This window comes from Procambarus clarkii, chromosome 23, assembly GCF_040958095.1.
Source record: "Procambarus clarkii isolate CNS0578487 chromosome 23, FALCON_Pclarkii_2.0, whole genome shotgun sequence".
Classification (NCBI taxonomy): domain Eukaryota; kingdom Metazoa; phylum Arthropoda; class Malacostraca; order Decapoda; family Cambaridae; genus Procambarus; species Procambarus clarkii.
In genome coordinates this window covers 22,788,187-22,801,799 of record NC_091172.1, presented here as the reverse complement: position 1 = coordinate 22,801,799, position 13,613 = coordinate 22,788,187, and the positions used below count along the sequence as shown (strand labels likewise).

Genomic DNA, 13,613 nt, shown 5'->3' with positions numbered 1-13,613 from the left:
GAAAATACAATATGAACTTAGTCCTTGTTCACTCATATAATTGTTAATAACCAGTTATATAAAAATAAACATATGTTTACTACTACTGTTATAAGAAAATATATTATAAGAATATTTCTGTCCATTCTTAATATCTAAACATAAGAAAGTTTTCTGTAACAAAGTTTTGTTACGGGTAGCAAAATAAATACAGGATTTCATTATTAGTCGATCTCGAACCCATTGATGATGTAACGACTTATAATGAATTTTGTAACTAGCTCAATCAAGATTGTAACTTGCTTATCTAAATGAATTGTGGGGTTCAGTACGTCCCTGTGCCCATTATGTGCCTCTGTAACCCTTTCCACTACCGCCCCCACAAGTTGGGTATGGGGTGCATAATAAATGAACTAAACTAAACATTCTCAGAAGTGAAACTAGATTATTTCAAACATAGGTTAAATATATATATATATATATATATATATATATATATATATATATATATATATATATATATATATATATATATATATATATATATATATATATATATATGAACGAGTTTGAATAGAAATAGGTATTTTCTTATAATTTTATTCTAAACTCAAAAGTGATATTACACTTACTCCCAGAACTCGACGACAGAGTCCTTGGGTGTGATGTTGTTAGCTTTGAGTTCATGGATGAGGGAGTGGTTCGCGACTCCCGCGAACGACACGCATGCTTCCGTGTTCCACCTGTACAAACGGAAGAGAAGATATAAAATATACAAATATATATATCAAATATGTAAGTATTGTAATGCGGACACATTAAAAGGTTGAAAACGGTGTAAGGTGGTTGGAGCTGGAGTCCTACTGTCCCTCACGTCATGAGAGGAAAGCCAGTACTGATCGTCTGCTAGACCCTGTGCCAAACTTCTAAAAAGTTTTTAACAATTTATGTGTTCTTTGTCAACATGTCTGCACATCTGGTCCACCCGCTGCGACCGAGACCAAAATTTTGTCATCTTTGGCAGAGGGCCGGAGATGTCACTTGTGTCATCATGCTCGCAACCCGTGTACTCTCAAATCAAATCAAATGTTTATTTAGGTAAGGTACATACATACAAGAGATTTTACAAGGAGTGATGGATTTATAGATAGGGCTAGTACATACAATGCCTAAAGCCACTATTACGCAAAGCGTTTCGGGCATGAAAAACTTAAATGACTAAAGCTTAATACTAATTGAGCATAAAGAATAAAATGAAAACATGGAATGAAAACATAGCTGAAAAAGCAGCACAAATACAATTCTGTCAACAAACAGCGCTCTTTAAAAAAAAACAGACATTGGTTGACAATAGAGGGATAAGGTAGGTTACAGGGAATTTATTAGGTATAGCTTCGTTTTTATCTTAAACTGGTTGAGAGAGGTACAGTCTTTAACATGGTTGGGAAGGTCATTCCACAATCTGGGTCCCTTGATTTGTGGAGCATTTCTAGTTTGATTAAGTCGTACTCTAGGAATATCAAAACTGTATTTATTTCTGGTGTGGTGCTCATGGGTTCTGTTACAACCTTCTGTGAAGCTTTTGAGGTCAGGATTGGTATTGCAGTTTAGCGTTTTATATATGTATAATACACATGAGAGAATGTGCAGTGACTTAATGTCTAACATATTCAGAGATTTGAGTAGGGGTACCGAGTGATGTCTGGGGCCAGAGTTGGATATTGTCCTAATAGCAGCTTTGTGTTGAATAATTAGAGGACGTAAATGATTTTGGGTAGTAGAACCCCGAGCACAAATACCATAGTTGAGATATGGATAGATGAGGGAGTAATAGAGAGTCACCAGGGCAGGGCGGGGTACATAATATCTGATCTTAGAAAGAATGCCAACAGTTTTTGAAACTTTTTTTGATATATTTAGAATGTGTCCCTGGAAATTCAGCTTGTGGCCAATGAGAATGCCAAGGAATTTGCCATCTTATTTGTTACAAATTTGGGTATTGTTTATTTTGAGATTTATTTGAATAGAGGATTTATTGCCAAACACAATATAGAAAGTTTTGTCAATGTTAAGGGTGAGTTTGTTGGCAGTTAGCCAAAGATGGACTTTATTTAGCTCAGTATTTACTGTGGCATTTAGAGCAAGGGGGTCAGGACTGGAGTAAATGAAGGTTGTGTCGTCAGCAAATAGAATTGGTTTGAGGTGATGGGAGGCATTTGGAAGGGCATTAATGTAGATGAGAAAGAGGAGAGGGCCAAGTATACTGCCCTGAGGAACACCAATGTTGATGGGTAGGGTGGGAGAAATTGAATTATTCACAGAAACATACTGGAGCCTGTCAGTAAGGTAGGATTTGAGGTATTGCAGGGAGTGTCCTTTGACTCCATAATGATGTAATTTAAGAAGAAGGTTTTGGTGGTTGACAGTGTCAAAAGCCTTACGCAGGTCCACAAATAACCCAACTCTGATCTATTTACTTAGTTTAACTGCAGTATTTTCAGCATGCCAGGACTATAGTTGGTTCATGCTAACCAAGAGGTCTCAACTCCCACAATTAAGAAAATGAAATTAAGCTTCATTGTCTTTCCACTTCTTAAGACTCAAAATTTCAACTTCGCCTGTGAGATCTACGTCTTTAAAGGCTACCACATTCTGTTCGCAGCCTCATTAACTCAAGCGGTCGACTCACAATCAATTATACCCGGGTTCAATACCCTGGCAAGGCGAGACATATGGGTACGTTTCCTTACATCTGAAGCCTCTGTTCACTTGTCAGTAAGGAGGCATCAAGACATCTGTTGTGGGTTGCATCCTGAGAGAAGCTAGGTCTGTCGTTGGCGCAAGACCATAATATGCCTGTTCCCGGACATTAGGGAACACCACAGATTTCTAGCAAGTGTCGTGTTATATAGACTTTGCATATTAATTTACCCCTATCTTAATTATGGTATCTGTGCATGGGGGTCTACCACTGCAAACCACCTTAAGCCCATCATCACACAGCAAAAATCTGCTATCAGAATGATAACTAACTCAGCTTTCAGACAACACTCAGCTCCCTTGTTTAAATCCCTAAACTTGCTAAATATTAACTCCCTCCACACATTCTCTTGTGTCAACTACATTTACAAAACCCTGTTCTTAAATGCAAACCATGCTCTGAAACTCTCCCTGGACAGATGTAATAGGACCCATTATCACCACACCAGAAATAAATATCTCTTTGATATCCCCAGGGTCAAACTTAATCTGTGTAAACACTCTATGCAAATTAAGGGACCTAGTCTATGGAACTCACTCCCTAGTGAATTGAAAAACTGTAAAACTTTTGCCTTATTTAAAAGCAAAACCAAAAAGTACCTAACTTCATCTTCTTAGTTTCCTACACTGAGCTTTAAATTTGCTCTGTACCTAGTGTTACCCAATCTCCTAATTTTTATGTAATATCAAACAACCTTATCATTGTGTTCATTGCTGTCTTCTTTTATGTGCTAGCCATATGCTGTATTGTGACTACCAATTTTTGTCAACTACCATTCAAGCTGTCATTGCAACCAATCTTATATTGTTTCTGCTGTATTATGCCTACCAATTTTTTTGTCAACTACCATTCAAGCTGTCATTGCAATCAATCTTAGCTACCTATGTGCTTTAATATACTGTACCTACAATTTTCTCTCATCTTTTTTTTCATTTCATGTAATCTGTTATCATTTTTTGTCTATAATTTTGCAAGTATTTACCTCCTTAAAATTTTCTTAGATTAAGGACCTGCCCGAAACGCTGCGCGTGCTAGTGGCTTTACAAGACTGTAATTACCATATTTGTATCCTCACATTCCTTATGTACATTCTTGTATATGCATAAATAAATAAAAATAAATATAGTTTCTGGGGGCACCAGCTTGCAGATGACAAGTCAAGTCTTCTTGAAAGCTTTGTGGGGGTCATGCCAATATCAGTCTTATCTTACTGACAGGCTCCAGTATGTTTCTGTGAATTTCATTTCTCCTTCACTACCCATAAACATTGGTGTTCCACAGGGCAGCATACTTGGCCCTCTCCTCTTTTTCATCTACATTAATGACCTTCCAAATGCCTCTCAACACCTCAAACCAATCTTATTTGCTGATGACACAACTTTCATTTTCTCCAGTCCTGACCCGCTGGCTCTAAATGTCGCTGTGAATACTGAACTAAATAAGGTCCATCTTTGGCTAATTGCTAACAAACTCACCCTTATCATTGACAAAACTTTCCATATTTTGTTTGGTAACAAATCCTCAAATGAAATTAATCTAAGAATAAACAATATACAAATCAGTAGAAAAGTTGATGGTAAATAAAATAAAATAATGAAATAAAATGTTTATTCAGGTAAGGTACATACATACAAGAGATTTTACATAAATTGCGAATGCCAACAGTTTTTGAGACTTTTTTTATATATTTAGAATGTGTCCCTGGAAATTCAGCTTGTGGTCAATGAGAACGCCAAGGAATTTGCCATCTAATTTGTTACAAATTCCTTGGTGTCCTCATCAATAATAAGCTGAATTTCCAGGGACACATGCTAAATATAGCAAAAAAGTTTCAAAAACTGTTGGCATTCTTTCTAAGATCAGATATTATGTACCGAGCCCTGGCATGGTGACACTCTATTGCTCTCTTATGTATCCTTATCTCAACTATGGTATTTGTGCTTGGAGTTCTACTACCCAAAATCATTTACGTCCTCTAATTACTCAACACAAAGCTGCTGTTAGGACAATATCTAACTCTGGCCCCAGACATCACTCGGTACCCTTACTCAGATCTCTGAATATGTTAGATATTAAGTCACTGCACATCCTCTCATGTGTATTTTATATATATAAAACGCTGAACTGTAATGTCAATCCTGACCTTAAAAGCTTCCTAGAAGGTTGTAGCAGAATCCGTGAGCACCACACCAGAAACAATACCTATTTGATATTCCAAGAGTACGACTTAGTCAAACTAGAAATGCTTTACAAATCAAGGGACCTCGAATATGGAATGACCTTCCCAATCATGTCAAAGGCTGTACCTCTCTCAACCAGTTTAAGATAAAAACTAAGTACCACCTAATTAACTCAATGTAACCTACCTCACCCCTAAATGTCAACCCATGTCTACGATTTTAAACAATGCTGTTTGTTGACCAAATTGTATTTTTGCTGTTTTTCTGCCATGTTCCCCCCCCCCCTTTCATTTTTTCTTTTTTTTTCTCAACACAATTTATACTTTAATCTCACTTAGTATTAAGTTTTAGTCATAGTGTTTTTCCTGCCCGAAACGCTTTGCGTAATAGTGGCTTTAGGCATTGTATGTACTAGCTCTATCTATAAATCCATCAACTTTTGTATTTCACCTTGTATGTATGTACTTTACCTGAATAAATATTTGTATCTGTATTTGTAACTAGAGGGTTCAGTTCCTGAACTGATTATGTGCCTCTGTAATCCTTTACACCACCGCCCATGGGATGGGTATGGAGTGCATAATAAAGAAAAATTGAGAAATTGAATCAATAATTACTAAGAGTTTCTTTACCGTGAATTTTAGTAACTTCATTTCTCAGTTACTATACCAAGGAAATAATTACTTTACACTAAGTTACTTTAGAAATAGTTACTGATACTAAGAAAACAGAAAACATAGAAAACTTACACTATAAGATCAACAACACCAGCCATGCGGTGTTCAAAGGACTGTATATAGGTATGCAGCTAGGAAGACTCACCAGTTGTCACAGGTGGTCCATGGAAGCTCGGCCTGGAAGGAGAAGATGAAGTAGTAGAGGGCCCAGGCGATGATGACGATGTAGTACACGTTGAGCCAGTTACACACCACGATGGCCGCAAAGCCGATACCTGTGTGGACGATACCTTGTCACCTGGGAGATACCTGAGGTTACCTCGTTAATTGGGAGACACACCACACATTCACCCTGAAGTACACGCCACACACTCACCCTGAAGTACACACTAGACACTCACCCTGGAAGTAGACACCAGACACTCACCCTGGAAGTACACACCAGACACTCACCCTGGAAGTACACACCAGACACTCACCCTGGAAGTACACACCAGACACTCACCCTGGAAGTACACACCAGACACTCACCCTGGAAGTACACACCACACACTCACCATGGAAGTACACACCACACACTCACCCTGGAAGTACACACTAGACACTCACCCTGGAAGTACACACTAGACACTCACCCTGGAAGTACACACTAGACACTCACCCTGGAAGTACACACCACACACTCACCATGGAAGTACACACTAGACACTTACCCTGGAAGTACACACCAGACACTCACCCTGGAAGTAGACACCAGACACTCACCCTGGAAGTACACACCACACACTTACCCTGGAAGTACACACCACACACTTACCCTGGAAGTACACACCACACACTTACCCTGGAAGTAGACACCAGACACTCACCCTGGAAGTACACACCACACACTTACCCTGGAAGTACACACCAGACACTCACTCTGGAAGTAGACACCAGACACTCACCCTGGAAGTACACACCAGACACTCACCCTGGAAGTACACACCAGACACTCACCCTGGAAGTACACACCAGACACTCACCCTGGAAGTACACACCAGACACTCACCCTGGAAGTACACACCAGACACTCACCCTGGAAGTACACACCAGACACTCACCCTGGAAGTACACACCACACACTCACCATGGAAGTACACACCACACACTCACCCTGGAAGTACACACTAGACACTCACCCTGGAAGTACACACTAGACACTCACCCTGGAAGTACACACTAGACACTCACCCTGGAAGTACACACCACACACTCACCATGGAAGTACACACTAGACACTTACCCTGGAAGTACACACCAGACACTCACCCTGGAAGTAGACACCAGACACTCACCCTGGAAGTACACACCACACACTTACCCTGGAAGTACACACCACACACTCACCATGGAAGTACACACCACACACTTACCCTGGAAGTACACACCACACACTTACCCTGGAAGTAGACACCAGACACTCACCCTGGAAGTACACACCAGACACTCACCCTGGAAGTACACACCAGACACTCACCCTGGAAGTACACACCACACACTTACCCTGGAAGTACACACCACACACTTACCCTGGAAGTACACACCACACACTTACCCTGGAAGTAGACACCAGACACTCACCCTGGAAGTACACACCAGACACTCACCCTGGAAGTACACACCACACACTTACCCTGGAAGTACACACCACACACTTACCCTGGAAGTACACACCACACACTTACCCTGGAAGTACACACCAGACACTCACCCTGGAAGTAGACACCAGACACTCACCCTGGAAGTACACACCACACACTTACCCTGGAAGTACACACCACACACTTACCCTGGAAGTACACACCACACACTTACCCTGGAAGTAGACACCAGACACTCACCCTGGAAGTACACACCACACACTTACCCTGGAAGTACACACCAGACACTCACCCTGGAAGTAGACACCAGACACTCACCCTGGAAGTACACACCACACACTTACCCTGGAAGTACACACCACACACTTACCCTGGAAGTACACACCACACACTTACCCTGGAAGTAGACACCAGACACTCACCCTGGAAGTACACACTAGACACTTACCCTGGAAGTACACACCAGACACTCACTCTGGAAGTACACACCACACACTCACCCTGGAAGCACACACCAGACACTCACCCTGGAAGTACACACTAGACACTTACCCTGGAAGTACACACCAGACACTCACCCTGGAAGTACACACCAGACACTCACCCTGAAGTAGACGCAAGACACTCACCCTGGAAGAGCGGGGACATCTTCCAGACAGATATCCCGCCCTCGCTCATAAACTGGCCGATGCCCACCTCCAGGAAGAACATGGGCAGCCCGCCCAGCAGGGCACACACGCAGTAGGGGATCAGGAAGGCTCCTGTAGACAGAGAAAGAATAAGAGTTAAGTTACTTTGTTCAGTCACTCTGGCCTGGAAAGTATAATGCATAACGACAGGTGTATAAAATACAATTCCAGTGAGTATTGGGGAAAATATTATTTTACACGGTGACAATTTCCAACTATTTATGTCTTAGATACTGACACAATAGAGAACTGAAATTAGTTACAGTGTAATGGACATGATAATATAAGTATAGAGGAAACAGTAGGAGGTTTATTGACCCATTCGAAGCAGTTTCTATTTATTTACATCTAAACTCATTCACACGTATGTCCAGCCTACGCTTGAAACGATACGTCTTCTCTTACCCAGCAAACTGTTCCATAATTTCCAAAACAAGTTTCCAAACCAGCACTCACCCGGGTCTAGCCTGAACGCAGTTAGATCTTTTCACTGAACGGAAACAATATTTAAGTGCTGTAGGAATAATGATGGTTGCAATAACAACAAAATCATAATGTCGGGGGACAGGCATGTGAGGATGTTACCTTGAGAGAGATCACAAGTCCCGCGTGCTGTCCGCTCGGCCGACCGGCTCCCCATAAGTCAACTCTCGTACCAGGAAAGGTTCAGGGCCACAGGGCTAACACCACTGCAAAACAAGTATGACAGGGCGGAGCTCGTCGAAAATTTTAAAATACACAACAATTTGGAGGATGTTGATCCGGACAATTTCATAAGGTCAGATGTAACACAAACAAGTAGCTACGGACTCAAGCCTAATAAACCTCAATATAGGACTGAAAACAGGAGATGCTTTTTCACCCACAAGGTTATAAACCCATGGAACAGCATATTCGCCAAAGCCGTAAATGCAAAAACTGCTAAATTTCAAAATCCAGCTGGAAAAATTCATCAGGGCAAAGGGGGGGACCTTTCACAAAGGGCCGGATTATTGCCCTCGTCGAGGCCATTGTGTGTTAGTGGCTCTCAGGTAAATTCAGATGTTTGGGGAGGCTTAGGAATCCTTCAGGAAGGCAAGCACCGACCCCACCCAACAAAGAGAACGCTAGTAGAGTCAAGGCAAAAACAGAGGGGGAGGGGGGGGGGGCTCTTAAACTCATACCCATATGGGCAAAAGCACACAAAAGAAGTCTTCCAGTGCCCTCCGGCAAAGCCAGCCGCCTACCACGCCCTGAGGGCACCCCCCGGAGCCCAGCAAGATCCCGCCAAACCTCGGCCAAGTAGGCCCCGTACACCATCTCCCCGCCCGGAGAACCAGGCAGAAAACTTGTAAAATCATGAACTTCTCTGTTCCACTAGGCTAGGGGTCTCCAAACTATGGCCCGTGGGCCACATCCGGCCCGCCACATAATTTCATCCGGCCCTCCAAACAAATCCCTGTGTGGTGGCCTTGAAAAAATAATTATCGTACGAATGGCATCGCAGAATTATTCAAAGCTGGGGCTGCTGACTGGTGGCGCTCAACCCGAGTCAGTTTTCCTCTCTCTCGATAGTGTGACGCACAGATACTAATACTGGTAGGTATGTGTTGTGCATTACAACCAATCAGTTGTGTATAACTGTATATTGTGGGGATGGAGGGCGAGTGGGGCTTCGCTGCTTCCGTTTCAGGGAGCACAAACACTGTACAATATTCTTTTCCCTGTACTTTGACAATGCCTTTATCTTAGTTATACAAAATAGCAATTTCATTTTTTATTCCTCCGGCCCGCATAAATATGGGAAATATATAATGTGGCCCTTACATTGAAAAGTTTGGAGACCCCTGCACTAGGCGATAACAGCGTCTGGCATCCTAGCAGTCCGGACCGTTGAATAGGAATGCCTGATGCTGGCCTGCTGGCGCTATATCGAGACTCCAAACCTTTCCAGATATTCTAAAAAAAGCGAGAGTAACCCCTGTCCACAAATGTGGTGATCTCATTGATGTTAACAACTACAGACCTATATCAATCCTGCCAAACTAGTCAAAAATATTTGAAAAACTAATCTACAATCAGCTTTACTCTTATCTAGCCAAATACAATATACTTAGCTCTTGTCAATATGGCATCAGACCCAAAAAAAACACTAACGATGTACTTATTAGTATGATTAACTTGATACATACAGCTCTTGATAAAAATGAGTTCCCTGTTGGGTTATTTGTTGACCTGCGTAAGGCTTTTGACACTGTCAACCACCAAAACCTTCTTCTTAAATTACATCATGATGGAGTCACTCCCTGCAATACCTCAAATTTATTTATTTTTATTTACTTATTTATTTATTTATATATATATACAAGAAGGTACATTGGGTTTGTGAGAATACATTGGGTAGTACAGTATTTACATTCTTGTAAAGCCACTAGTACGCCCAGCGTTTCGGGCAGGTCCTTAATCTAGCAGATAATTTTAAGTAGGTAATTTCAATCAGAATTGATAAATGAAAGATACATTACAAGAGAAAAATGAGATGAGAGAGATAAGTAAGTATATTAAAGCACATTGTTATATTAAAGCTCTGATTGATTACATTGACAGCTTGATTAGTAATTTAAACAAGATTAATAGACACCATACAGCAGATTGACAGCACATATAAGACAGCAATGATCACAATGGTAAAGATATTCAGAATGGGTACATAAAGATTGGGAGACTGGGTAGCAAAAGAAACAGATAAACAAGATTTTTAAACACCATACAACAGATTGGCAGTACATATAAGAAAACAGCAATGATCACAATGGTAAAGATGTTCAAATTGGGAACATAAAAAATCTTACCTTACCGACAGGCTCCAGTATGTTTCTGTGAATAATTCAATTGCTCCCACCCTACCCATTAACATTGGTGTTCCTCAGGGCGGCATACTTGGCTCTCTCCTCTTTCTCATCTACATTAATGACTTTCAAATGCCTCCCAACACCTCAAACCAATTCTATTTGCTGACGACACAACCTTCATTTACTCCAGTCCTGACCCCCTTGTTTTAAATGTCACAGTGAATACTGAGCTAAATAAAGTCCATCACTGGCTAACTGCCAACAAACTCACCCTCAACATTGACAAAACTTTCTATATTTTGTTTGGCAATAAATCCTCAAATCAAATAAATCTCATGATAAATAATACCCAAATTTGTAACAAAGTATGGGAAATTCCTTGCCGTTCTCATTGACCACAAGCTGAATTTCCAGGAACATTCTAAATATATCAAAAAAAGTTTCAAAAACTGTTGGCATTCTTTCTTAGATCAGATATTATGTACCGCGCCCTGCCCTGGTGACTCTCTATTACTCTCTCATCTATCCTTATCTCAACTATGGTATTTGTGCTTGGGGTTCTACTACCCAAAATCATTTACGTCCTCTAATTACTCAACACAAAGTTGCTGTTTTGTATATATATATATATATATATATATATATATATATATATATATATATATATATATATATATATATATATATATATATATATATATAACGCTGAACTGTAATGTGAATCCTGACCTTAAAAGCTTCCTAGAAGGTTGTAACAGAACCCATGAGCACCACATCAGAAACAAATACAGTTTTGATATTCCAAGGGTACGACTTAATCAAACTAGAAATGCTCTAGAAATCAAGGGACCCAGAATGTGGAATGACCTTCCCAATCATGTTAAAGACTATACCTCTCTCAACCAGTTTAAGATGAAAACTAAGCACTACCTAACTAACTCCCTGTAACCTACCTTACCCTATAATGTCAACCCATATCTGCCATTTTTAAACAATGCTGTTTGTCGACCAAAATGTATTTTTGCTGTTTTTCTGCCATGTTTCCCTCTTTTTTATTTTTATATTTTCTCAACACATTTTATACTCTAATCTCAATTAGTATTAAGTTTTAGTCTTTAGTGTTTTTCCTGCCCGAAACCCTTTGCGTAATAGTGACTTTAGGCATTGTATGTATACTAGCTCTATCTATAAATTCATCAATATTTATATCACACCTTGTATGTATGTACTTTACCTGAATAAACATTTGAATTTGATTTTTTTTGAAAAATGATACGAAGAGAATGTAATCGAAGCCGACCAGCAAATTAAAGAAAACTAGCGGGTGACGGGATACTGTCTTAAACAGACTGCTAGAGACCAGCAAGAATACTGTGTTACAGTTCAACTAATTGGATGATTACAGGGCACTCGAGGATGCACACAGACGCACGCACACATATAAAAACACAAACAGGAAAGATTTTGGCGAGACTGATAAATTATAAATTATAAGTGGTATGAAAACACCATGGTTCAACAATTTGCCCTCACTAGAAAACAAGTTGAAAATGTTACCACAAGGGATGATTATACTTGACAACGTCACTAACCTTGTGAGTGAACGTACCAACGCAGTATTCTGAAATTACTTTACTAATCCACCATGTTTTTATTTGACTGATGCTAGTTTTAGTTATACCCGTTCAATTTGGTCATAGTTATTATGGTGATAACAACTTTATAATTATGTAGCCAACTCATTGTAAAACAATGTCAACAAGTGTTTATCCTCTCCACACATTTAATACCAAAAATAACAATGCTCCGGGTATGCTCCAAGCATACAGAATTAATACAAAATTAAATGTTAGAAAGCTTTGCGGAGGAGCAAAGGATCGGGTGTAGGAGGAGGGCTTAGTGGCCCATACAAAGGACATTATCAGGGGAAAAGCGGCAAGCCATTACGACTATATAGCACTGGGAAGGGGTCAGGATAAGGATTTGGGACGGGGGAAAGGAATGGTGCCCAAATACTTGGACGGTCGGGGATTGAATGCCGACCTGCATGAAGCGAGACCATCGCTCTACCGTCCAGTCAAGGTGGTTGGGCAAGTGGCCCATACGAGGCAGCTTCTGTTTATATGGGTCTAGTGGGATAGCTGGCTTTATTCTCAACTCACAATCAGGAATCCCCGGTTCGAATCTTGAATGGGACAGAAATAGTTAGGCACTTTTCCTTTCACCTAATGTCGTTATTCACTTATCATAGGTACCTGAGAGTTAGGCAACCCTTGTGGAGTTGCATCTTGGGAAAGGTGAGTAGTTCGACCTTTGGGACCCCTCGATATAGGCTTAAAGTATATATATGTAACCAGGCTTCCTATCCTTAATAGTGGCAAACCCATATTTATCCCTGAAAGACATGGAACACGCAGTGCCTAGACCTAAGATTTAATGTATTCATACACAAATCACGCAACCCGTTCTCGCAAATTCGTAAAGTCAATATTGACTTATTAACTACGTGTATAGGTGATATACTAAACATAATAGATACCCTTAAAAAGATTCATAGAAAACACCGACCTTACCTAACCTTGTTAGTATCTTAAGATAAGCATCTTATTGCTTCGTAATTACAATTATTACTTAACCTATACCTATTATAGGTTAGGTAATAATTGTAATTACGAAGCAATAAGATGCTTATCTTAACATACTAAGTAGGTTAGGTAAGGTCGGTGTTTTCTATGAAGCTTTTCAAGGGAAACTATTATGTTAAGTATGTCACCTATGCACATATTTAATAAGTCAATATTGACTAATTAAATTTGCGAGAACGGCATCACAAGCCTTCCGTTACGCAAGAGC

At 40.2% G+C, this 13,613-nt stretch overlaps 1 protein-coding gene across 1 annotated transcript in view; it reads right to left on the bottom strand.

Annotated features, from left to right (window-relative positions):
* The window catches only part of LOC123763951 (sodium- and chloride-dependent GABA transporter 2), a 53,592-nt gene that overhangs the window by 20,076 nt on the left and 19,903 nt on the right, over positions 1 to 13,613 (bottom strand). The window contains exons 2-4 of the mRNA XM_045751297.2: positions 7,870 to 8,001; positions 5,743 to 5,872; positions 612 to 722 (exon numbers count right to left, since the gene is read on the bottom strand). Of these exons, the coding sequence (XP_045607253.1) occupies positions 612 to 722; positions 5,743 to 5,872; positions 7,870 to 8,001 (373 nt within the window). The remainder of the gene's footprint in view (positions 1 to 611; positions 723 to 5,742; positions 5,873 to 7,869; positions 8,002 to 13,613) is intronic.